Source organism: Lycium barbarum, chromosome 6 (genome assembly GCF_019175385.1).
Source record: "Lycium barbarum isolate Lr01 chromosome 6, ASM1917538v2, whole genome shotgun sequence".
Classification (NCBI taxonomy): Eukaryota; Viridiplantae; Streptophyta; class Magnoliopsida; order Solanales; family Solanaceae; genus Lycium; species Lycium barbarum.
Genome location: NC_083342.1, coordinates 118,532,694 through 118,557,891, shown reverse-complemented (window position 1 = coordinate 118,557,891; position 25,198 = coordinate 118,532,694). Strand labels below are relative to the sequence as shown.

General features: G+C 34.3%; 1 protein-coding gene across 3 annotated transcripts; it reads right to left on the bottom strand.

Annotated features, from left to right (window-relative positions):
• Nucleotides 1–16,433: 16,433 nt before the first annotated feature.
• Nucleotides 16,434–24,497, bottom strand: LOC132645836 (eukaryotic translation initiation factor 4G-like). 3 transcript variants are annotated; one of them, XM_060363061.1, is made up of 12 exons: nucleotides 24,311–24,497; nucleotides 23,919–24,150; nucleotides 23,704–23,819; nucleotides 23,119–23,286; nucleotides 22,863–22,936; nucleotides 22,683–22,739; nucleotides 21,883–22,493; nucleotides 21,714–21,792; nucleotides 21,142–21,564; nucleotides 17,977–21,065; nucleotides 16,980–17,174; nucleotides 16,434–16,891 (listed from the first exon to the last, which is right to left on the bottom strand). In XM_060363061.1, exons 2-12 carry the CDS (start codon nucleotides 24,095–24,097, stop codon nucleotides 16,561–16,563), a joined length of 5,322 nt encoding a protein of 1,773 aa, XP_060219044.1. In that variant the 5' UTR covers nucleotides 24,098–24,150; nucleotides 24,311–24,497; the 3' UTR covers nucleotides 16,434–16,560. The 3 variants fall into 3 exon arrangements, with proteins under 3 accessions (XP_060219044.1, XP_060219041.1, XP_060219042.1); XM_060363058.1 differs by having other exon boundaries at nucleotides 21,714–22,493; XM_060363059.1 differs by lacking the exon at nucleotides 24,311–24,497 and adding an exon at nucleotides 24,259–24,281 and having other exon boundaries at nucleotides 21,714–22,493.
• Between the last annotated feature and the right edge of the window lie 701 nt (nucleotides 24,498–25,198).

The following is a 25,198-nucleotide window of genomic DNA, read 5'->3' as shown; positions in this document are numbered from 1 at the left end:
ATGGACAACATCTTTTGAATTATATTTAAAAAAGTGAAATCTATTATAGATTTAGGAGCAAATCAAATAAGAGATCATATGACCCAACCAAATGGATGAAAGACCAGGGTTGTAGGATCTCTCGCACAAATTGATAGTCAGCCTCCAATTGTCACAATTTGACTAGCAAGTCATAATTAATTAACCATATTTCTACCTTAATTAAAAACTTAACTATAATTATTAGTATAGTAATTTATCATAAATATCAGGTGTTAATGGATTCTTGCCAAAAAATTCCTCTCTTTAAACACCATTACATCAACATGTTGCGATCACCTCACTATGAAAGACTTGCCTTTTTTTAATATAATTAAAGGGTTTTGAACTACTTTAGTTATTGTTTTAAGATTTAGCTGAATGCTCAATTTTTTTATGATATATAATCACCTCTTGATAAGTTTGTATTCGCACTTGTAGGTTCACATCCATATTTACATGTGAATTACAAAATCGAATTGCACGTTTTTGAATTATATGTTAATACCTACTATATGTTTAATTCTAATAGGAATTTTGTGGAGAAATAAAACCTTCTCAGTTGCGACTTGCGAGTAAAAAGTCAAAAGGCTTAACAAGAGTTCTATTAAGCAATAACCCGGACATATTCTTTGGTATTTACATCTTTAAATCGTTAGCAAAGTTTAATATTACTCGTTAATGCTTTAAAAAAACGGAAGAAGCATCAAACTCAGAGAATTTCTTAAGGAAATAAGGGCATCCACATTTGAATAATTACAATAAATATTATGGTCGGTTTAAAGAAAAAAGGGACAGATAAGATTGTGACATTCATCAGTTTGTTTGACATTACTCTCTATGAATTAAAATTGAAGTCTTATTCTGTGAACACTTTTTATGTTTTTATTTTTTGTGATTTATCGATATATCGGTTTGGTCAATTTCCTTTAGTTTAGGATAAATTTTTGACTCTCTCATACCCTTTGGATTAGGAATTAGATTACACTATTGATTAAGGTTTTGTTTAATTACTGTCAACTTCAATTTACAGGGTAGGTAAAAAAAAACATACGGGGTCATCTTTTAATATAAGTGAATATTTAAACTCTTCTGGAAAAAATTTCAAACCTAATAATATAATTAAGTAATAGTAAACACATCTTATCTATTTTTCTGACAAAAGTACAAAATGTATGGCCCAAATTGACACGATATAATTTTCATGTAATTTTTTAATACTTGTGTATAGGTAATATGTCAAATTTGATACATAGATTATGTTTTGGCAGGAATTAAAAAAATAAAGTGATCAATAAAGTCGCTGGGGTACCAAATAAAAGTCAAGAGTTATTATTGAATAAATTTGTCCCTCATTAGACAAAATACATCATAAGACATACTCCTTTTTTTTCCTAATCTTAATTAAGAATAAAGAGTCGTCAACAAAACGAAGATACTTGTTTAGGAAATGCGTCTAATCATTATTAGATGGTTTATGTAATTTCCAACCCGAGTGTATTGGGGCCACACTAACTCTTTTATTAGGAGTTTGGCTTTATAATCATCATATATCTAGGGTGTTCAAACGAAATCGAAAAACCGATCCGAACCGGTAAATCAAGTCAAATCGATTTAATAAATCGAAACCGGCTCGGTTTGGTTTGATTTGGTTTTAGATTTTTAAAAACCGATAACATTTGGTTTGGTTTGGTGTTACCCATAAAAAAAACTGAACCAAACCGAACCGATAAATATATACATATTTAAAATATTATATATATTTATATATGTTAATTAAACTTTATCTATTTTTTAACTTCTTTATAATTTAGGACCATTCCAAGAAAAAAGTCTAGCTCATGTTCCCCAAGCCCATTTACGTTTAAAGTAAAATAAAAAAAAATATTGAACAGTAAACATAACATAATTTTTTCCCTCGTTAGATTTTCAGTTCCCTCTTATTTCCTCCCAAACCCTTTAGACCTCTATTCTCCTCTCACAATAACAATCAAATACAAGAGGCTTTAATTACATAACTTTTTCTTCCCCTTTCTTTTTTGGTTACTTTTTGTATGTTCCCTACTCTTTGATTTTTGTGTCTTTGAAGTTTTACTTGAACGAATTGCTTCTCTAGTCTTTCATCTTGTATGTGTTTTTTTTTTATTTCTCTGTTATTTTAGATTTTCTCCACTGATTTAGGTTTTTTCTGTTGATTTAGTTTTCATCTAATGATTTTGGATTTCTCTATTTACTGGTTTTTTTGGTTATTCCTCATGTATGTAAGTTATTAAATAAAAAAAAAAAAAGAGAAACATACAGTTGGATTCTCTTTTATGTTGCTTTTGAGCCACTCTATATTGCAAATAATATGAAAATTTAGTACCTCACTTGTATCAATTTTTTTGCATTATAAAATACATTATTACAACCCGTAAAAATCGAACCAAACCGATAAAACCGACAAAATCGAAACCGATAGAATTTATACTATAATGATTTGGTTTGGTTTGAATATTAAAAAAAACAGCCTTAATTGGTTTGGTTTGGTTTTAATAAAAAAACGAGTCAAACCGGACCATGACCACCTCTAATCATATCGATCTCCCAAAGATCGAAAATAGATTAGCTAATTAAGTTTCGTCCTTAATTTCATTGACGCAAATAAAACCAATCACTCGATTCTCCTACTAATGAAATAAATAATCAAATCATTCTTTCTATTATCTACACACACAGTGATCAGATGGTCATAATTCAAACCGCCTGCATCGATATATAAGTTACGAAGGAAAAAAAAACAAAAAAAAAAGGTAAAGAATTGACCCTTAGCCCAGTTTTGGTTATATTGCTACTAAATAACACTTTTTGGGGGTACACTGTGGACATTTCCAAATTTTGCATACTTTTGAATGAACATAAAAAGTGAAGAATCTTTTTTCGACTAATCTGACTCTCCCATTCTCTCCCATGGGGAACTAAAGTTATGGGTTCACGTAAATCTTTTGCGCAAATTATATAGTTGTATTAAGAAAAATCACTATATATTTATAAATATTTAATTATGAATTCAGTTATTATTATAAATTAATTAACTTGAGCTCAAAATCATAACCCTCTAATTCTGAATCTGCTTCTCTATTTTCAAATGTGCTAATCCAATAGCGTGTTATTTTCCTGTTAACAAAATCATTCTTATAATTTACTTTAATGGTTTCATGCCATTGTTTAATTGACAGTGTCCGGAACCAAAATGCCCCCAAAAAAATCACTTTGAACCAAAATACCTCAATAAAAAAAAATGTTACAAAACTACCTTTAGCGCAGTAATTTACCGCGCTAAAGCAGTTCACAGAGAAGGAGCTGTTAACTGCTTTAGCGCAGTATTTTACTGCGTTATAGAAGCTGTTAAAAAAAAATCTATAACGCAGTAAAATACTGCGTTATAGAAACAATACCCAAAAAAAAAAAATTGGCCAACTTTATTTTTTGAAACACTTAGTGTTTTTTTTTCCATATTTTGACCAATGATTAGTCGTGTATCAAGACTCCGAAACGTTAATATTTTATATAGAACCTGATATTTTTTTCTGCGTACAATAATGTAGGCTCAATACATCAAGGATACGTAAACGTTCGGATCGTCATTTTAGGGTTGAAAAGGTGCCCGAAGTAAGTTTTGTTTGTAAACTTTAGGTTTAAGTGTTCTATATACATAGATGTCAATTTTTGTTTGAAGACTTGTTGTCATTAGCTTAAAGTTTTTTATTTTTAGGGTTTATATTTAAGTGTGTTATTTTTTAAAGCGTAACTTTATTTCAAATATACGCGATTTTTTGCGCTCGGACGTCCGATTTACGCGATTTTTTTTTGTTTGCAACATATTCGAAAGAAAGTTACGCATTAAAAAATAACACACTTAAGGAACTTAGTGTTTCTTTCCATAAAAAGATCGCAACATCTTATTTTAATAAATCTTTTCTTTGCAGCGCTTAGTGTTTTTTTCATACTTTGACCAACGATTAGTCGTGTGTCAAGACTCCGAAACGTCAATATTTTATATAGAACCTGATTTTTTTTTTGCGTACAATAATGTAAGCTCAATACATCAAGGATACGTAAACGTTCGGATCATCATTTTAGGGGTTGAAAAGGTACCCGAAGTAATTTTTGTTTAAGGTTTAAGTGTTTTATTTTTTAAGGTTTTGATTTAAGCGTGTTATTTTTTAATCAAGACATAACTTTATTTTGAATATAAATATAATTCTAAAAAATATAGGGAGAAAAACTAGTTGTAAAGTGATCAAACTTTAGATGGTCATAACTTTGCGCTCGGATGTCCGTTTTACCCGTTTTTTTTTTAACTTGTGTATTTTTTCGAGTCTATGCGGACAAACTTCTCATTCAAACTAGTCAGCTTTATTTTCAAAAATTAGTCAAACTAGTATGCGGAAAATTAGTATTTGTTTTCAACTAGTTTTTCTCCCTATATTTTTTAGAATTATATTTATTTTCAAAATAAAGTTATGTTTTGATTAAAAAATAACACGCTTAAATCAAAACCTTAAAAAATAAAACAGTTAAACCTTAAATAAAACTTACTTCGGGCACCTTTTCAACCCCTAAAATGACGATCTGAACGTTTACGTATCCTTGATGTATTAAGCCTACATTATTGTACGCAAAGAAAAAAATCAGGTTCTATATAAAATATTGACGTTTCGGAGTCTTGACACACGACTAATCGTTGGTCAAAGTATGGAAAAAACGCTAAGCGCTGCAAAGAAAAGATTTATTAAAATAAGATGTTGCGATCTTTTTATGGAAAAAAAAACACTAAGTTCCTTAAGTGTGTTATTTTTTAATGCGTAACTTTCTTTCGAATATGTTGCAAAAAAAAAAAATCGCGTAAATCGGACGTCCGAGGGCAAAAAACCTCATATATTCGAAATAAAGTTACGCTTTAAAAAATAACACACTTAAATCTAAACCCTAAAAATAAAAAACCTTAAGCTAATGACAACAAGTCTTCAAACAAAAATGGACATCTATATATATAGAACACTTAAACCTAAAGTTTACAAACAAAACTTACTTCGGGCACCTTTTCAACCCCTGAAATGACGATCCGAACGTTTACGTATCCTTGATGTATTGAGCCTACATTATTGTATGGAGAAAAAAATATCAGGTTCTATATAAAATATTGACGTTTCAGAGTTTTGACACACGACTAATCATTGGTCAAAGTATGAAAAAAAACACTAAGTGTTTTAAAAAATAAAGTTGGCCAATTTTTTATTTTATTTTTGTACTGTTTCTATAACGCAGTATTTTACTGCGTTATAGATTTTTTTTTTTAACAGATTCTATAACGCAGTAAAATACTGCGCTAAAGGTAGTTTTATAACTTTTTTTTATGGAGGTATTTTGGTTCAAAATAATTTTTGTGGAGGCATTTTGATTCCTGACTCGAGATTGACGTAAGGTGCACGGAGTGGAAGTCTTTCAAGTCGTGTCTGGCAAAAGCCAGAAAAGAAGTATAATGTGCTAGCTAGCTAATTACTTAGAATATGTTTTTATAGTTTTACTCTTGTTGTCAAACAATATTTGGTCCTTGTCGTTGATTGAGTTCTCAATTTAAATAGCAGTCTCATTAGGAATACTTACTACTTACTAGTTATTAGATAATAGATATCATTTTGTCGTGAGAATCAAGCCATTACCAACTTAATCAAAGAGGAAGCTTCCTTCATATTTCCTAATGTTTGACTCAACCATCAATACGTGACTTCATATGCTGATGCATTCCATATTATGTAAAAACACATTTGGGTGATCAGATAAAAATAATTACATTTGCTAGCTATTATTTTGACTCAACCATCAATATATGCACTATTATGTCTGAAAAGTGCATAATTTTATGTACCTTATAATTAATATACAATATATATATATACAGGGTATTGCTATGTTAGCACCCTCACCATTTTTTAAATTCCTTAATTGCCCTTATTAATTTTTACCAACTCATTAAAACTGAGGACCTTTTTGTCATTTCAACCAAAATTTCATTTCCTTCCAACTCCATGCCCTCCCATCGTGAGCACAGCGGAACACGAATCAAAGATTAAAAATGCTTTCAAAATTGAGTTTGGTTAATTAAAACTTATTCTATGTTTGGGTAACTTTGATCCTTGGAAAAGAGAAACGAAAAGGGATCAATTTGCTGTGCTATTGAAAAAAAAATAAAAAAATCTACTACCTTCCTTAATCTAACTATTGCAGAGAGAGGTTGTGCCAAGTTCACTAGCTCTAAATCACCTTCCATAAATCCCCAATTCACCTAACTCAATAAACGAATTCAGATTTGCAGCTTCATTCCCTTTTTCTCCTTCATTCAGTTTCTTAGACATATTTTAATTGCTTTTGTAGTTCTGTTTCTAAACTTGTAGATATTATAATACAAGTTGAAATGATGTAAAACAGAATAAAACAACTTCATCGACTTCTTGAAGTTAAAGATGGAAGCTTCATTGTTTTGCAGAAAAGAGAAGCCATAGTTTTTGGTGAAGTATTGTGCTTTGTTTTGTGAAAAGCAGGTGAGCTTTCTGTAATTGTTTTCCTTTTTTTTTTTTTTTTTTTTTTCCTTTTCACGCCATGATTGCACAGTGAAGGGAGAGTTTGGTGATGCAAGGGTGAAGGAAATTTTTGGTTGAAAAGACGAAAATGTCCTCACTTTTAATGAATGGGTAAAAAATAGTAAAGGCATTTAAGCAATGTGAAAAATGGGGAGGGTGTAGCAAAACCCACACATACACAGTGGCGGAGCCAGGATTTTCGCTGAGGGGTTCAAAATATAAAAAATTAAACATACGAAGAAGTCTAAGGGGGTTCAACATCTACTATATATACATAAAAATTAATTTTAACCTTTTAAAAACAATATTTTTTTCCGCCGAGGGGTTCGGATGAACACCCTCGGCTCCGCCACTGCAGATATATATATATATATATATATATATATATATTTTTTTATTTTTTTATTTTTTTTCTGGCTATTATTTTGATACGCAAATGGCAATTTCTCTTTTACAATGTCTTTTTGTTGACATGGAGTTGGATATGATTTTTGCATTTGTAATTTCTGCATTTACTCATGTTTTTAGAACTTAATTCATATGAGGAAGTAAAAATCTCATACACTCAGTGCACAAGACTTAAAGTAGAGAGGTTTAGAAAAGTTTGATCACTAATTACATTACTAATTGTCTTAAGATTGCAAGTTGACTACTCATAAATTTTCAAACGTATCAAAGCGGTAATCTTGATGTACTCACATTCATAAGTCCACACAAAAGTCTGCATGTGAATTTCACAATCGAATCATGTGTTCAAGAGAATATGGATGATCAAAATGTACATTATTTCAAATATTACTACGAATTGGCAATGAGACATTAATAACAATATATAATTGTTACTGATTTCAGGAAAGGAAGAGATTAAAAATTAGATATTAAAAAGATGGCTGTCTTCATCATCCTAGCTTATTTCACGGTTTCACCTCATATTTTTTAATAAATTTGTACTTTGACTGCTTTGGCATTAAGAAAGGAAATGGAGATGCCATTAGAGTCAAGTTTCGGTTAAATAATTTGGCTTAGTCAATAATACTGTTAGCTTTGAAGTAATTGAAAAACTCTGCATACTCTCGTCTGATGATTTTACTTAAATTCCTTACGGCATTGATACAATTGTCATCATATTATTTGACTTTTTTTCTTTTCTTTCTTGTTTTTCGGTTGACTATTACCCCTACTCAACATTTTCCTTCTAAGGAAAAAATATATATAAATCCTATAATTAAAAGAATTTGAAATGTGTTGGTTTAACTTGCAAAATGAAGAAATAACCATCAATAAATACGCACATTTTTTTTAAGGAATCAATTTTGATTCAACGGAAAATAGAGAAGTACTTTAAAATTTGTCAGACTAGGAATAATCCTAATTACTTGCAATAATTAGTGTAGAACACTAGAAGTGATTTCACATCTATAAAACCATGATTAATTAGTCATCATTAACTTTGCCACCTGTCCATTAGATCTTCCTGTATCTTTGTGTTCATGATTATGGAACTTATTAATATTACTAGACTAGATAATAATAATAATAATAATAATAATAATAATAATAATAATAATAATAATAATAATAATAATAATAATAATAATGTAACGGATCATTCAGTGGTATATATCCTGTAAAAGAAAACTTTTGAACAATTAAAAGAGTACTATAATAGATGCTTTTAAAGTCAATAATAATTTTAAACAATTAAAGTTACTATAATCTTACATTTTGCAATTTGTTAGAACCGTAATCCATCAGGTCATAATTTGCGTCAAGCAACATTTTATTATAAGAAGGATTCAGTTGATACTGCACTCGAGATTAGTCTTTGAATTATTAGGTAATATAAGATCCAACATATATCTGGTACACTTTTCTGCTTTCTCAAAGTGGAATATGGATATATACACTTGAGATTATTTCCTTTTAATGAGTTTTATGTAAATTTTAGATTAATTGAATTAGTGAATATCGAATATCAGATATTACAACAAAAAAAAAAACCTTTTTGATAGCAAGAAAAATAGCTCTTTTTTTCTCTTTTCTATATATGAAAATTTAGGAGAACATCTAGCCTTCCATTTCTTTCTCTTGTTTTCTTTTCAATTTTTCTAGATTAATTTCTATTTTAAATTTACTTCTAATTACTTTCTCTGCTTGTATAGGCTTTGAAGTTTGCGTATTCTTTTGTATTGCCACTGTTCTCATTTTCTCTTTTAAGTGATAATAAATAATATAAGTCTATGGACTTCTTGTAAAATATAAATGTCGTCCATTCCTTTATTCCCTTTGTATTCTACCATGGTTATTATTTCTGAGGGTACTTCCCCGGTCCCAACAAGAACTTGTCAATAAATTAGACTGTCAATACCTTAGTATGAACCAACGTGTAAACTCTAGAATGGAGTTAAGAAGTCTGAGATGATATAAAAAATATAATTTTTTTAATTAAAATATAACTGTCTCGTACGTGATAAGGATAGTGGCTTTTCAGGCAAAATCAAATTTCCTGAGTAAAGATACGATAATTAAAACGGAATATTCATTAACAGCTCACAGCTGCAAGCACAAGGCCTACATTTAGGGGGCAAGATAATGCAAACAAACAGAACTTTAATACATTTTGCGGAGTTTTAATTCTATGCACTAAAAATACAAAAGAAATTCATATAAACTGCCGATCATTTGAAAAATAATTGTAGGTAAACTTCTATAATAAGCGTTAGTTGGTCACATAGTAAATATGATAACTAATCTGGTATATCAAGTTAAATTACACTGGTAATAGTAGAAAAAAATTTATATTGCCGATATATATAACTCAATTAAATCCCGCTTAAAATTGAGATCAAGTGCCGGCATTGGCCAAGCAAAGGAAAGATACGTCGAATCAAGATTGGAAATGACAGATTCTTGGCCTCAAGACATTTTGACAAATCCTATGTTGTATGGGAGATTAATTATTACTAGTTACGAATTTGAGAACTAAGTACTTACAAAATTTGCATGTGATCAAGAGGTGAGAGAGTCCCTTGTCTTGTGCCTACCTTTACGCAAATACAATATTATCGTACTTCAATAATATTAAGGTTTTGGGATTCCAAAAAAGGACTAGAAAATGTGTGATTCCATCTTGATTCTCTGCCCTCTTGTCTTAAATGTTGCTCAGTATCTGATACAGTCTCCAATTTTACAGGAGGCAATTTTTTTTTTTTTTTTTTTAATTTAACGTCTATGCTGTAATAGTGTAAACTATTAAATCACTTAAAAGTTAAAAACAGTGACAAGTAATTAACTCACAATAAGTGAAGATTCTAAGTTAAAAATTAAGGCAAGTGATAACTCAAGTATGCGGAGCAGAAAATAGACAAGTAAAGAAACAAGAGAAGAAAGAAAGGATAACTAATCCAAGGTAAAAGAGATTGAACTCATACATGTATTCATAAAAAGGCAAATCAAAATTGAATTCACTAAGGAGATAAATGTAATATTCCCGATATACTCACCAAAGGAGTATCATACTCATTTATCAAAATGTAAACTAATCCAATTAAACACTCAACTTAGCTACTTATAATAAGTACTTAAAAGTTATTGCAAATTTTTAGTTTCAACCTTGATTCTTGACTTTTTATAACATTCCCAGACTTTAGACATCTTTTTATATCAGTTTTATTTTGTGGGTGTCAGGGCGGATCTTATTAGCAAGTAACCTACTATAGCAAGTAAGTTCCTATTCTCAGCAACACAAGTTATCATGTATGGAATAAGATTGAAGGTGGAAGCATATTCTAAATAAATTGAATTGCTATCCTGCGCTTGAGATTTTTGACTTGTAAGTATAGGCTTAGCTGATGGTAGTAGTGATAGAGATTTTGTTAGTTTCAGGTCTGGTTATATGGTACAAACAGAACTAGCAGTTGTACAGCTTCACTTTTGAATTTTGATTTGAAATAAAATTTAACTTTCGAACCAAAAAAACTACTATAGCAAGTAAAATTACAACGACAGTGAGAAGAAAATTGTACATCAGCAGTGTACATAAGTAAAATATTTCCACTATATTATAGAATTCTTGTTTTTAAATAGGTAGGTTTACAGTACTATATTTCATATGAAGTGGGTTCTCAAGCTCAAACCATTTGAAAAATAACTGTAATAGTTGTCTTTTCTCTCAAAGGTGTTTACTGAACATCAGGTTTCATCAACTACAACAACGAGAAAGGTTCCGTTCATGGGATACTTGATAAACTTAAATAATATGTAGACAACACAGTCAAGTTGGTATGGATCCAAGTTCGTGCTAGCGATTAGGAGCGCTTCAAGAAAACCGACGAACCGCATTAAATAGATAAATTGAGGGGAAAATTCAGTAATGATTTGATTTGATTTAATCAGGCATCAAAAAATTATTGTTTTTGTGTTAACTAAAAAAAGTCAAACTAAAATCAAATTAAACTGATATTAATTATATGTATATTATTTTTTAAAATATTCTATACTTAAAAGTATTTATTTCCTAAACTTTTTGATAATCTATATTTCTTAACATATTATTTCAGATTTGAACTTATGTGATGGTCTGACATAGCCCCTAGATGTCTAGTAAACTCAAACAAGCCCCAAATTAAATTATGTTCACTTTCATTATCTCTTATTAATAGTACTTGTTTTATGAGTTTCCATTATTTTTATTGTAGGTTGGCACTATATTCAAGCATAATGTCATATTCAATCTCAATTTTATGTTTTTGTTTTTTTAGAAGCGTTATTGCCCTCTCTGTTTAAATTTATGTGAACCTATTACATTGGGGAGTTACGAGATGGTTCTTTGATCATGTTTTTTTTTTACCTTTTTAAAAAAATTGTATGAATTATAAATTATCATGTCTTTACAGTACTTTTTATGTAGTTTCCAAATATATAAATTTTAGTTTTACAATTTTGAAAAATCTATATTAAAATTTACGATCAAAGTTATAAAGTAAGATCCTCGTACTCTGAAAATGAACATATAAATTGAAACGAAGGGAGTATATCTCATTAGGATAGAAGAAATATTAAGCATCAATTACATGTTTTGTGATGTGGAAAACTTATTGGGGAAAATACGAAAAAATCCAACCAAATAGGAAAACGCGAAAATAAAAATCTACTTTCATTTATTTGATTTGGTTTATAAATTTAAAAAATGGCAGAATGCCTAAAGACTCCTTAAACTTGGCGTGTTTTATTCAGATCATCCTTAAACAATACAGTCAGACCTCTCTATAACATAATTATACAGTCAGACCTCTCTATAACATAATTATATAACAACACCTCACTATAACATCCAAGTTTTTTGTCAGAACTCATTTTTTATATTATGTTTTACCTCTCTATAACAGCTTTTTGCCTATAACAATAACAACCACCTTTATAATAATACGCGTTTTGTATAATTACCGACATATAACATCTATCTTCATTTTAGTAATATAATAATTAACCATCTTTATAGAAATAGAATATCTAAGATTGCTAATAGTAGATCTAGAGATTTTGATGCTTTAATACACTATTCATTACAAAGAATATTATCTGAATATATATATATATATATATATATATATATATATATATATATATATATATATACTAGTTGCACGAGGCCCGTGCTAAGCCCAGCCCAAACTCGAATATAAAAACAGTACGTAACTTTTATGAATTAATCATAATTTTTCACATAGTTCTACTACATAATTAATTTAATGTAATTGAGGTTAATCGTCTCTTGTTGATAAGTTCTCATAATTATTAACGCTTATTCGTCATATAATTGGATAATTTCTAAATGAGGAAGTAAATTTGATAGGAAAATATGAAAATACCGGGTGATTAGATATTCTATACACTAACATGCTAAGATATAATAATTGCAACTCGGTGAAAATTATAAATTGAAAAATATTTTTGTCTTTTTATGAATTTGTGAGTATGTGGTTTTTATTGATAGATAGAAATAGATATCTTTTTATATTTATTAATTTTTCACTTATTATTTTGTGTTCAAAGCTTTATGCTAGTTAAATGTGAGTTTTAACCTTAGTTTAACTCAATAAATAATCTAAATTCACAAAATAAATCTCGAGTTAGTTCTTTATATATACTTTATGATTAAAAAAATCAATTCTTAGTTAATCAGACAAGATTTGATGAATATGGTCTTTACTGATAACGCTACTTTCATTTTCAACATTATACAATATTGTTCGGTAATTTTTACTTTTTGTATCTGTTAGCAAATATGATCTCACTAAAGAGGTAAGGTATTGGGGGTTTAAAATAAATAGAGACAAACATATGGAGAAACATATGACGTGAGAAATGTTTAAAGGTAAAGTAAGACACAACAAAAGTTTCAGCTGAAACGGAAATTTTGGCTCTAAAGTTCCCTAAATTTTACCAAAATGTTTAAGGACATCATAAAAAAAGAACTTCCTCCGATCCATATTATATGATTTTTTAGTCTGGACACACCCTTTATGAAATCACTCACCAATAGAAAGTAAGAAATCCTTTTACTAAATTTATCCTTAATTAAATACCACAAATTTAATATGATTTCTTGGTTATATATAAATTCACTTATCTAAATAAGCATAAATTTGAAAAAAATATATATATAAAATAACAATATATTTAAAACTAAATATAGAAGTTAAAACAACCATATAATACGGTCGGAGGAATAACCTAATAAGCAGTAAGAAGAGATTGTTAAAAAGTTGTCAGAATGGATTGTTAAAAAGTTGTCAGCATGGGTTGTGATGGGTTTATTGGGATCCCTCCACTCTTAATCAAAAGTCACGAGTTCGAGCTCCTGAGAATGAAAAAAATTATTGGGAGCGTCACCCCCAAAAATCAGCGTTGCAGTGCATGATCCGAATTTAATCGGAATCCAATACGAATACGGTACACCAAAATAAAAAACCCAAAAAAAAGGTTCTTGAAAAAGTTGCACAACTGACCAAAGATAGAAGTCCATGAGTGGCCTTCATTAAATGAATAATAGCAAAAATGAAAACATGGCATGAGAAGTCAATTGGTGAGCAGCCACGTGCAAGCACCATATCAGATTTCAGAGGCTGTGAGGACGACAAATTTTAAGTATCCTCACTTATATATAGTTAACTTTATATATATATATATATATATATATATATATATATATATATATATATATATATATATATATATATATATATATAAAGATTTTCCTTCTTTATACAAATTGTTGATCAGAACACTTCCCGGTCTTGATGGGGTTGCACCAGGGATCAGCCTTTACCTCGTTTCTAATTGCCTTCGTGATGGACGAGTTGACGCGACATATTCAAAGGGAGGTGTTGTGGAGTATTTATTCGTAGACGACATAGTGTTGATCGACGAGACGCGCTGTAAAGTCAATGATAAGCAGAAAGTTTGGAGACAGACCCTGGAATCTAAAGGTATCAAGTTGAGCAGGAGTAAGACGGAGTATCTGGAATTCAAGTTCGGTGATGTTATGCGTGAGCTGGAGTTGGAAGTTAAGATTGATACATTAGTCATACCCAAGAGGGGAAGTTTCAAGTACCTTGGGTCTGTAATCCAAGGAAACATAGAGATTGATGATGATGTTGCACATCGTATTGGAGTGGATGGATGAAATAGAGGCTCGCGTCCCGGGTACTATTTGATAAGAAGGTGTTACCAAAACTTAAAGGTAAGTTCTACAAAGTGGTGGTTAGGCATACTCCATTATATAGGGCAAAGTGTTGGCCAGTCAGGAACGTACATGTTCAGAAGATGAAGGTGACAATTGATGTGTGGGTATACTAGGATAGGATTAGAAATGAAGTTATATAGAAGGTGGGAGTGACCTCTGTGGCGAACAAGATGAGGGAGGCGCGATTGAGATGGTTTAGGCATGTGAAGAGGAGGGGCACGGATGCACCAGTGAGAAAGTGTGAGAGATTGGTTATAGCATGTTTTAGAAGAGGTAGAGATTAGCCCAAAAAGAATTTAAGGAGGTGATTAGATAGGACATGGCCCATCTTCAGCTTACTGAGGACATGACCTCAGATAGGAACGTATGGAGTTCGAGGATTAAGGTAGAATAGTAGTAGGTAGCCGAGTGGTGTTGTGATCCTAGTAGCATTCACGTAATATCGTAGTATATCTCATCTACTCATCTTCTCCATATTAGTAGTATATCTTTAATAGTCACGTAGTATCGTAAGTACTTTCCATTTTTTACCACTATTGTTGCTTTATTTGCTTTGCGTATCTTGACTTTTGTTGTCGCTCTCTATCACACAAAAGGTAAGGGTAAGGTGAGTGTGCATCCTACCCTCTCCAAATTCCACTTGTGCGATTACACTAGGCGTGTTGTTGTTATTATTGCTTTAAAAAAATGTTTTTATTACATACGAAGTAGGGGAAGAGACAAGTTGAGAGTTTAAGTAGTCAACCAATTGAGCTACTAGATCCCTACATTGTTGTTTCTTTATACAAAGTGTAATTAAATTTAAGGTTTGCATTAAATCTCTTTATAACAGCCAAATATTGTTTAAATATCAAATGTTATTATACGTGTATAACAATCATTCCCTATAGCAACCAAAAAATCACAAAACCAAAGATATTATTATAGGGAGGTTTGATTGTACTTGATCCTAATTATCCCTGAACTTGTCTTTTCTATTATCGTTACCTCCCTCAAACAATAATTGTTCTAATTACCCCCCATACTTTCTGCGGCTTTTTCCATGTTTCTAATTTATAAAACGGAAAAGGGCCAAAATTACCCCTGAACTTTGAAAAATAGTTCATTCATGCCCTTCGTTATACTTTAGGGCCAATTATACCCTTACCGTTATACTTTGGGCCAAATATACCCTTGAATATAACGGCGTGCCACGTGTCAAAATCTCAGTGGCCAACTTATTTTCCCTCTTTTATTTTTCATCCGGATGCCTACTCCTTCAGATCCGACCCAATTAATTTATTACCCGACCCGTAAAATAACATATCATACCCAAATAAGCCAAACCTAACCCGTATAACATATCTATAACGCCTCTCTCTCTCTCTATCTATAATTCCTTGTTTGAATGATAGACTAGAAAATTGAGGGAGCTGCTTGAGCAGACTCTTGGATGGGACTTCCAGCAGAACAGTGCAGTTGATGAAATGTACCTTGAAGAAGATGATGAGGTCTGGAAAAATCAGATGCTGGTTCTCTTTTTTCCCTTTGTTTTGGGTTTCTTCCTTCTCATTAAGGTCTTTCGACTTGTGCAGTTTGCTCCAGTGGTCGAGATTCTAGATGATCCAGATCACTGAAGCACAAGTAGCATGAACATGAGGCGTTATCCAAATGTAATTAGCTGTTTGCCAATGTCGATGTATCATACGGGTTAGGTTTGGCTTATTTGGGTATGATATGTTATTTTACGGGTCGGATAATAAATTAATTGGGTCGGATCTGAAGGAGTAGGCATCCGGATGAAAAATAAAAGAGGGAAAATAAGTTGGCCACTGAGATTGACACGTGGCACACCGTTATATTCAAGGGTATATTTGGCCCAAAATATAACGGTAAGGATATAATTGGCCCTAAAGTATAACGAAGGGCATGGATGAACTATTTTTCAAAGTTCAGGGGTAATTTTGGCCCTTTTCCGTTTATAAAAAGCATGATAAACGTTCGAAGTGGCCGAGATATTGAAAATTTAGTTAATCCAATTGCTATCAGTTCCAAAAAAATAATGGTACTAAAAAACATTCAAGGATATAAAACCCTTATATTAATCACCATTTAAATATATATCTGCAAAATTAAAATGTGCCCTAAGAAATAGACATGAATCTCTACCAAGATACATTCGTTCCCTATTACCTAAATAAATTTGTCCAGTTTCCATTGCTTGTTTGCACCTCGAGGCCGGAAGTCCTCTAGCCGCATATTAGAGCTTCTGCAGATCTCTGACACGACGGAATCACCTTGCTTGAGCTTTATCATCTCCAATGTGCTCCCAAGAACTTCAGCAGCAAGCCCTATTTCCACAAGGTGTCCTTCCTCTTCCCCGCCTTTGTATATCAAAGGCACAATTTCATTAAACGGTATCACGTCTTCCAATATTACCTTCGCAAAGATGCGACCAAGAAATTCTGCTGCTCTAGGGGCGTCATTCACTGCATCCTCCAAGGCAGTCAGAACAGATTCAAACCTGAGTAAACACAAACATCAAGTCAAACAGAGAATTCAAGTGCTTTAAAGGTTGAACTTGCAGTTTATAGGAAAGCACAGCTGCCTACCCTTTAACTAGCTGATCTTGACTTATCGCCACATTTGGAGATTTAGTTAGATCAATTATAAGCTTTGCCAAAAGATCCCTTTCCATATCCTTCCTCTCAAAGGAGTCAGTAACCCAAAGTGCAATCATTGATGGATAGAAGCCGGGCGAATTCAGTTCCTTTACACACAAAGCAACCTCTTTCTCATCTTTCGCACTGAAATGGAAAGGCTCAAATCGATTAATATTAAACTGTATAAAGTCGCATTACTCTGTACAAAATTATGTACTAAAAAAAACTTGTCAAGAAACAATGCTACATTTATCGTTGATGACTAGGGTCTTGGGAGAATCACACTTTGCTACTAGATAAGTTCAGATGACAGATGATAAAAGAGCCTCCGTTTATGTAATCTTAATTAGTAGAAATTACAAACTATAGTTTCCCTAGTAAAATAAAAGACAGAAAAGTTGGACAATGAGGAGATACGCGTTCTCAAATAGTAAGTAAATTCTTCCATCCCACCCATCCTCAGTTAATAAAATACCAAAGTTGCTTCTGCTTCAAATTCTGCCAAAGAAAGCACACCAACTTACACTATGATCATCACGGTCTTTCTAAGCTATCACTGCAAATACTTTGCAGATATTCTTAAAGCTAATGCTCATTCCGAGTATCAAACTTAAACTTCACTCCTCTTTGGTTGGAGAATGGCTCTTTTAGGGTCGTGATCTCACAACAAAAACGACTAGTAAATATAAACTACTTTGGAAGAAGTCCTCCTCAAGATCTATAATAAGCTTATGCTTCCTAAAAGTTAAGAAGGTCATGACAAGACCATGAATAAGTCGGCCAAGTGTTGAACCAAAGTCAATTTCATATCAGAAGCAACTTTCTGAAAACAGTTCCAAAAAGGTACTTATTGTGTGTGCAGCACTGCACATAATCCATAGCCAGACCCATCCCAATATAATGCAAGTAAATAATAATCAGGCCAAAAAGTTAGTTTAGAAAGTACCTGTAGAATTCCTTGATAGCAGCCATAGACATGTCCCGCAGACGTTCTTCTGGCCAACTCTTGTCAGAAGCAACATTCTGCGTGGAAGTTGGCCCTCCACTTCTTACAAGTGGTGAAGCAGGCCGAGATGTATCAAATCCACGATCTTTACTCCCATAAGTCACGTTCCTTTCTGGTGCACTTGCTTGATCATTTTGACTAGATAATCGATCAGGCATGTACTTGGGTGTAAGCTCCTCTCTTGAACCATAAGGGGAGCGCTCTGGAAAAGAACCATAGCCATTTTGGGCATGTGTCATCCTTCCAGAGTCCCCAAAACTTGGCATAGTATCAGTGAAAGGAATGCTTGATCCTGCAGGTGGGCCCCTAGAAGACATTCTATTTGCAAGACCACCTTGGGGCCCAAGTGTGATCGGATCATCACCAAGAGGCCTCTGTGTCAGGGGAAGTGATAATGTCCTATTCTCGAAAGAATGTCTCTCATCCACCCGTACGTCCTGCATGCCAAAGCCACGGACCTGTGGAGACATAGGACGGAAACCCCCCATCTGGGGGCCCGGAGAAGACAACATACTCCCTCTTGGAGCATAATCCATTTGACCTCTTCTAGTAGAACCTCCCATACTAGGAGTACGAGCAAGCCTAGCAGCCTGTGCATGCCGTTCTTGGGCAGCATCCCTATGCACTTCCTCGATCTTCTTAGGCCCTTCAACTTTTCTTCTTTGCTGCCATTTGTTCTTTCTTAGATCAATTGAATCCTTCAACATAAACCTCACCCTAGAAGAAAGTTTCATGTTATTTGATAGCTTTTCCATCCTATCGAAGTATACATCAATATGTTCCTTTGCTTTGGCATGATCTATCATCTCCCCAATTGTACTCATCAACTTACACAAAGCCTCAATGTTCTCCTCATCGAAATTTTGATAGTCACCTAACAACTTCATGATGCACTCATGCATAATTCTCTCTGTCAACATTCTCTTTTTATAAAGTTCACCAATCAGTCTTATATTGCCCAACATTCGTCTCCGTGCTTTTACTCTTTTTTCCTCTCTCTCCTCTGCTGACAGTTTTACTTCGCCTTCCTCGTTAGTTACATTAGCTTCTTGTTCTTCTCTTTCTCCTCTTTCAAACTCCTCCTGACATTTGTTTAGAAGTAACCTCTTAAAAGTGATTTTTTCATTATCTACGCTCAGATCAGGCAACTCAGCTGCTAGGTGCTGACAAAAGGTGGCATACATCTCACAAAAAGTTGGCTCCATCAAAGCTTTATCAAATATCTGAGAAATTACACCATCGAGAGTCTTGTCATTGTCAATGTTGACTTCTTTCACTTGCTGGAATAATCTTTCGAAGTTCTGGGGAGTTAGCTTATTTAGGATGGCTTTCAACTGTCTCTGCTTGGCTTGTTCCTCGTCTGTTACTTTACCTACTTCATACTTTCTTTCAGCTTTGTGCATAATCTGTGCCGGTGTCTGAGGAGAAGGCATTAAACCCTTTTGGAAAGCAGTTCCACGCTGCCACCTGTCAGCATCAACTCCATTTCTCATGCCTCCTCCCTGAGGACCCATGGATTGCATTGGTCCAGATAGTATACCCCCAGCATACTGACCTCCGGCATACTGACCCCCGGCATACTGAATAGGCATCGGAGCTCGAGGGTGCCGCAGAACACCATAACTGCCTCCTGGACCAGGTCGAAATCCCATAGCATTTCCCCCATAAACAAGGTCTGGCTGTAAATCCCGCCCAGGCATAAGAGGCCCAGGTGTCTTACTCCATTTATCTCCATCCCCAATGCCACCTCCGCGACGTTCACGATGTCCACTAGATGGCCTATCACTACCTCTTCCGGGACTAGGGAACGGCTCATGGGGAACACTAGCGTTAGGATTTATCAAAATATCAGCTATGTCACGAGCAACATTAAAACCCTCAGGAATATCAATGCATTGCTCTGCAAATTTAAGTAAGAAATCTCTTGAATATTTCTTTGTAGTCACACCGTCAGCATCTTCACCATCAACTTTTTTTCCATGTTGTGGAGCAGCTTCTAGTTTAGGAGTAGCTATATCTGCAGCATCCTCCCAATCATCTGGTTCTGCTTTAACCTCACCATCCCTCTTAGTTGATCTAAGATCTTCCTGAGTCGCATCGGCAGATGGCGGCCTCGAGTTATCACTAGAATTGAGTTCACTGGTTTCGATAGATTGAGTAAGTTCATCCTTTTTCTCTGGACGTTTATACGCCATATAAAGATCAGAAGTCGCACCAGCAGCATCTGCCTTCTTATATAATTCTTTTTTCTTCTTTTTCCCCTTAGCCACAGTAACCTTAGGCGCATCCAAAGATTGCACCTTGACACCAGATGACGACCTAGAAACTAAACCGGTGTTGTTAGTTTCAGTATTTTCATCTTCACTCTTTGAAGTTGCCTCATCAGAATTCTTCACCAAATCAGAGGCAGACTCCGGACTAGCAACAACCGACTTTGTAACAGGAGCTTCTTCGGAGTCAGCAACATCCGATTCCTGATCATCTTGAGCCGATAGACCTATTGTTGCCGTGCAAGCCTCGGTATTTGTAGAATCCTGGTTAGAAGTAGATGATGTTATGCTATCAGCCATGTTATCAACTATAGTTGAACAAGCTACAGATTCATCCGTGTCTTCCACTCCAATTTCTGGTTGACCGTTCTCAATGTTGGCACTTGTTCTCTTTGGAGACCCCTCTTCAGTTAAGCCAGACACCTCAACAGATTCTACTGGAAGCGATTCTGAAATTGGCTTTGAGCTATTACTCTCGTCCTTCTCGACAACCTCGGCCAATGCTGCTTCATTTATGGCACCGATTTTAAGTACTGGTTTGCCCGCTTCCTGATTTCTGCAATCCAAAGGTTCAAATGACTCTTCCACCTTTCCACTATTTCCAGTAATGTGACTTTTCAATTCAGTGGACTCTGAAGGAGAGAGACTTTCCCTAGTGTTCACAGCAGTGCTCGCTGGATCAGTAGTATTGACCTCAACAGGTCTGGTTACTGGTTGCTGGGAAGGCTGACTTGAAACTGAGGTAGGTTTCCCAAGAGCCTGGAAAAAACTTTCAGTCATAAGGAGGACCGAGCTAGTATAGTAGTGCGATTATTCAAGCATGCAAATAAAATACCTTATCCTGGATAGTCAACTGTACTCTAGTTACATGTTTTTTCTGTTGATCTTCAGTGGAGTCCGGGCCACAAAGTGTTTCACTTGCTGCATCTACACTGGTATCTGTAATTCGAGATATTGAAGACTCAATGGGAGCCTGAGTGGTCAATGACAATATGCCAGCTGCTGGGCTCTGCTCTGAGACAGAATCAGCCCCTTTCGTTGATTGTATATTTGCTACAGGCCTTGAAGCAGATTTTGAGCTATCGCCAGTCTTTGACTGTATGGTGGATCTTTGATTTAAAGTATCCATGTCTTTTTTAGAATCTCCTCCATGAAGCTTCGAGAGCCTCACTGGATCTTTTCCAAAAGCAGCTGAACTGACAGATGGTAATTGCTCTTTTCCTGGATGTGTTCCTCCAGCAGCCGGTTTCACTGTCACCTAAAGTTGATGAACAAGATAACAATATGTTGTGAGAATATACAAAAATCTAATTGGAATCCAATATAACTCTTAGGTACTGATTCAAATGATAAGCATAAAGAAAATCGAGATAGAAAAGGACATGCAGGATTTGGGCCTTGACTAACCTGACTAAAAAGCCTTGGTGGCTGAGAACTCTGAGTGTTACTGTGAGGAAGAGAACTTGGAGCTTGAGAGAAAACAGAACTGGAATTATAAGAATTAGGATGATAGTTAGGATGACCAGGAGGAAATGATGCAATAGGCTGTGATTGAGGTGGCATATTAGGGTGTGACCTCGAACCAGGAGTGGCATCAAGCCTCAATTCTTCATGAGTTTCTGGATGAGTTATCTTCACAGTTTTACGTGGACCAAGAAACTTTCCTGCCTGTTGTGGAGAAAACTGTGACCCCATATTCATTCCCATGTTGCTCAACTGCGGAGGGAGCTGAGGCCCCATTCCTGATGAAAAATTCAGGCCCTGCGCCTGATGCATCATCCCTTGAGACTGCATTGGGTGAGGTTGAAGACTTGAGACATACATTGGCTGCTGCATAGACGGATTGCCAATCGGCAGATGCATCGGCATGGGTAATGATGTAGCAGACATGGAATGAGATGTAATTTGTGGTCCAGGGCCGCCAAATTGAACAGGAACTTGGGGTTGCTGGTAAAAAGGAATTTGCATGTGCATTCCAGGCATGGGATGTGCAGAAGGCTTTTGTGTTTGGGTAATAACAGGGGGAGGAGCTGAAATTTGTACTTCTCTCTTGGGCTTGCTGGCCACCCCGTGAGCTTCGCTAGGATTAGATTGGTCGAGGGGTCCTGCATCCTTTCTAGGCATAGGCTGCTTGGAAGAGGATGGAGTTGGCAATGAAGGAACAGCTCTTGAAGTGTCGCTGCGAGCCTGCCAAATAAATGAAAAGGGAAGCAGAGCCATTAGCTACTCGGGAGGCCATGGCTAGATTGGTCCATGGGCATGAATAACATCAAAAAGTTCCAACAATAACAAAGAAGCTAGATGACAAGCTATGTTAATCAGATCAGGTATCAGAAAATTCATATAATCAGATACAAAAGAAGAAGAAACAAAAACCTGGGCTCTTCTCTGCTCGTCCAAGCTTGGTGGAGCTGAGCTCGTTCGGGCAGGTATCTATACACATTGTAAAAGCAAATGCCTCACATTATTAGGACGAAAGTTTTCAAATTAACCACATACCAAAAAAAAAAAAAAAAAAAAAAAAAAAAAAACATGTGTGCTGGAGTCTACCAATACCTGCAGTCCATTCATGACACCGGGACTTATGGATCCAAATTGAAGTGGAAATGACTTGGATGCATCTCCAGGATCTAGAAAATCAGAAAGTAATATCATTCAATAGTTGGAAAGGCAACTATAACATAGATACAATACATAAGAAGTGCCAATATTACTGTACGCCAACCTTCTCCCCCCCTCCCCCCACCACACCCCACAAAAAAAAAAAAAAAAATAGGAGTACAAACAGATATATAAAGACTAAGAAGATTACTCTTTGCCGGCGTAACAGGTGCGTTCGACTCAGAGGTTGAAGCAACGACATTAGAAGTTGGAGCTCTCGGCACTGCTCGGGTAACCTTCTGAGTCGAAGCATCAGTTGGCTTAACAGTAGCACTCGGAAGAGGTGCATTCGCACTAGCAGCAGATGTATCTGCTGCTCCTGCAACAAAATAAAGTGAACTACATTACTCAACTGGAGTTGAAGTAAAACAAAAAAATACTACTAATACATTATGTTCCACCAAATTATCACAAACTGGAAGCTTTACACCTATATAGCCCATCTTAGCCTTCAAAACAAACTATTCCCTTCCTTTCAATTTGTTTGTCTTACTTTCCTTTTTAGTCCATTTCAAAAAGAAAACCTCTTTCCTTTTTGGCAACTCTTTAATTCCAACTTTCCCCATGGCATGTTTAAGACCACAAGATAAAGGGGCATTCTCGTACATTCTACGTGTCTTTAGTTTAATTCTTAAACTCCTTGTCAAGTCAAAACCAGACAGACAAATTGAAACGGAGGTAGGAGTACTCCACAACCCTAATATGCCTGTAAAAAGGTTATGGTCAATTGACATACCGCGCGACGGTTGTTGCTGATGAGCACCATTCTGATGAGAATCTGGACCAGCACTCACACCACTTGCCCTAGGTTGTTGCCCTCCTTGAGCATTATGATACTTCTTGTTGTTGAAACTAAAACAACCAAACAACAATAGATATAAAACAATCATCAGTAATACATAAAAACCCTAGCTTTTTTTTTTCAATTAGAAGCAAAAAAAAAAAACAGACCTTCTATTAGAAGTGAAAGATGGATTGGAGGTGTTAGGAGGGGCGGCGGCACCGCCACCACCGCCACCACCAGCAGCAGTACCTCTACCGCCGCCGCGGTGCTGATTAAAGCTACCGGATCGGCCGGTTCTCCTGTACTGAGACGATGAGGTGTCACCCCTTGATTGATTTTGGGACATATATCCAAAACCTCAAAAACCGCTTTCTTGTGTGTGTTTTTTCAATCTTCTATCTAGAAAAATACGGAACAGATCCACCAATGAATTAAACTTGCATCAGAAATCAAAATAAAAATAAAAAACACAGTTCAATAAACAAACCCGATTCTCGAATTTATTACCCGAACGAAGAAACCCTAGAAACAGTAATAATAGTGAGAGTAGGTTTCTAACCTGAAATGAGAGAGAGTAGGGGGGGAAATTAGGGTTTCAATGAGAGTGGCGATTGGTGGAAAGCATGACTAATAATAACGAACGAAAAGAGAGGAGAATAGAAAGGGAGAAGAATGAATTAGAGGAGAAGGAAAAGGATGCGTGTTGTAATGTGAGCGTTTTTGTCTCGTTGGTAAAGGAAAAATGTTTTTATTAGACACACAATCTACTCAAATAAAATCATTTATAATACTATAAATGATCTAATGAAGGAAACAAATATACTAGTAATCTAAAATGTTTTTTCTTTTTTCCTAAGTAACAAATTTGGATAGGAGGAATAGGGTGAAATTGGGAAATATGCCTATAACATAATAAAGAAAATATTTAATTACAGTTGGTATTTATAGACTATAGTGATTGAATTTTTCTTTCACCATGCTTGTGAAAAATGTGACACTTGTTACCATTTAAACTAGTTTGTCTAATGTGTTGTTGATTTCAAAACTAGAATAGGAGAAAATTAGAAAAATTCCGTCTATGTTTGATTTAATAGTCCTAGACACGTGAGTTGCACGTGAGACCCACGCAAGCAGTACATATGGTGAGAGTTATATTAAAATCGCATTGTAATCAGTATCACAAACAATTCAGTGAAAAAATACTGACATAAAATCATTGTTATACTAAAGTGTACCTTTTGTATTCTGAGTATTTATGTGTTGCAGGTAAGGGGAAAATGTTATTATTAGAGAGAGAATCTACTAAAATAAAATAATTATGAGTAAATAGAAAATTTATCTAATGACCAAAAAGGAATATTTACATTCAAAATGTGTATTTTTTTTCTTAGTTCTTTTTTGTGACAAATTTGCATTGATCTACTTGGATAGCGGGAATGTGTGAAAT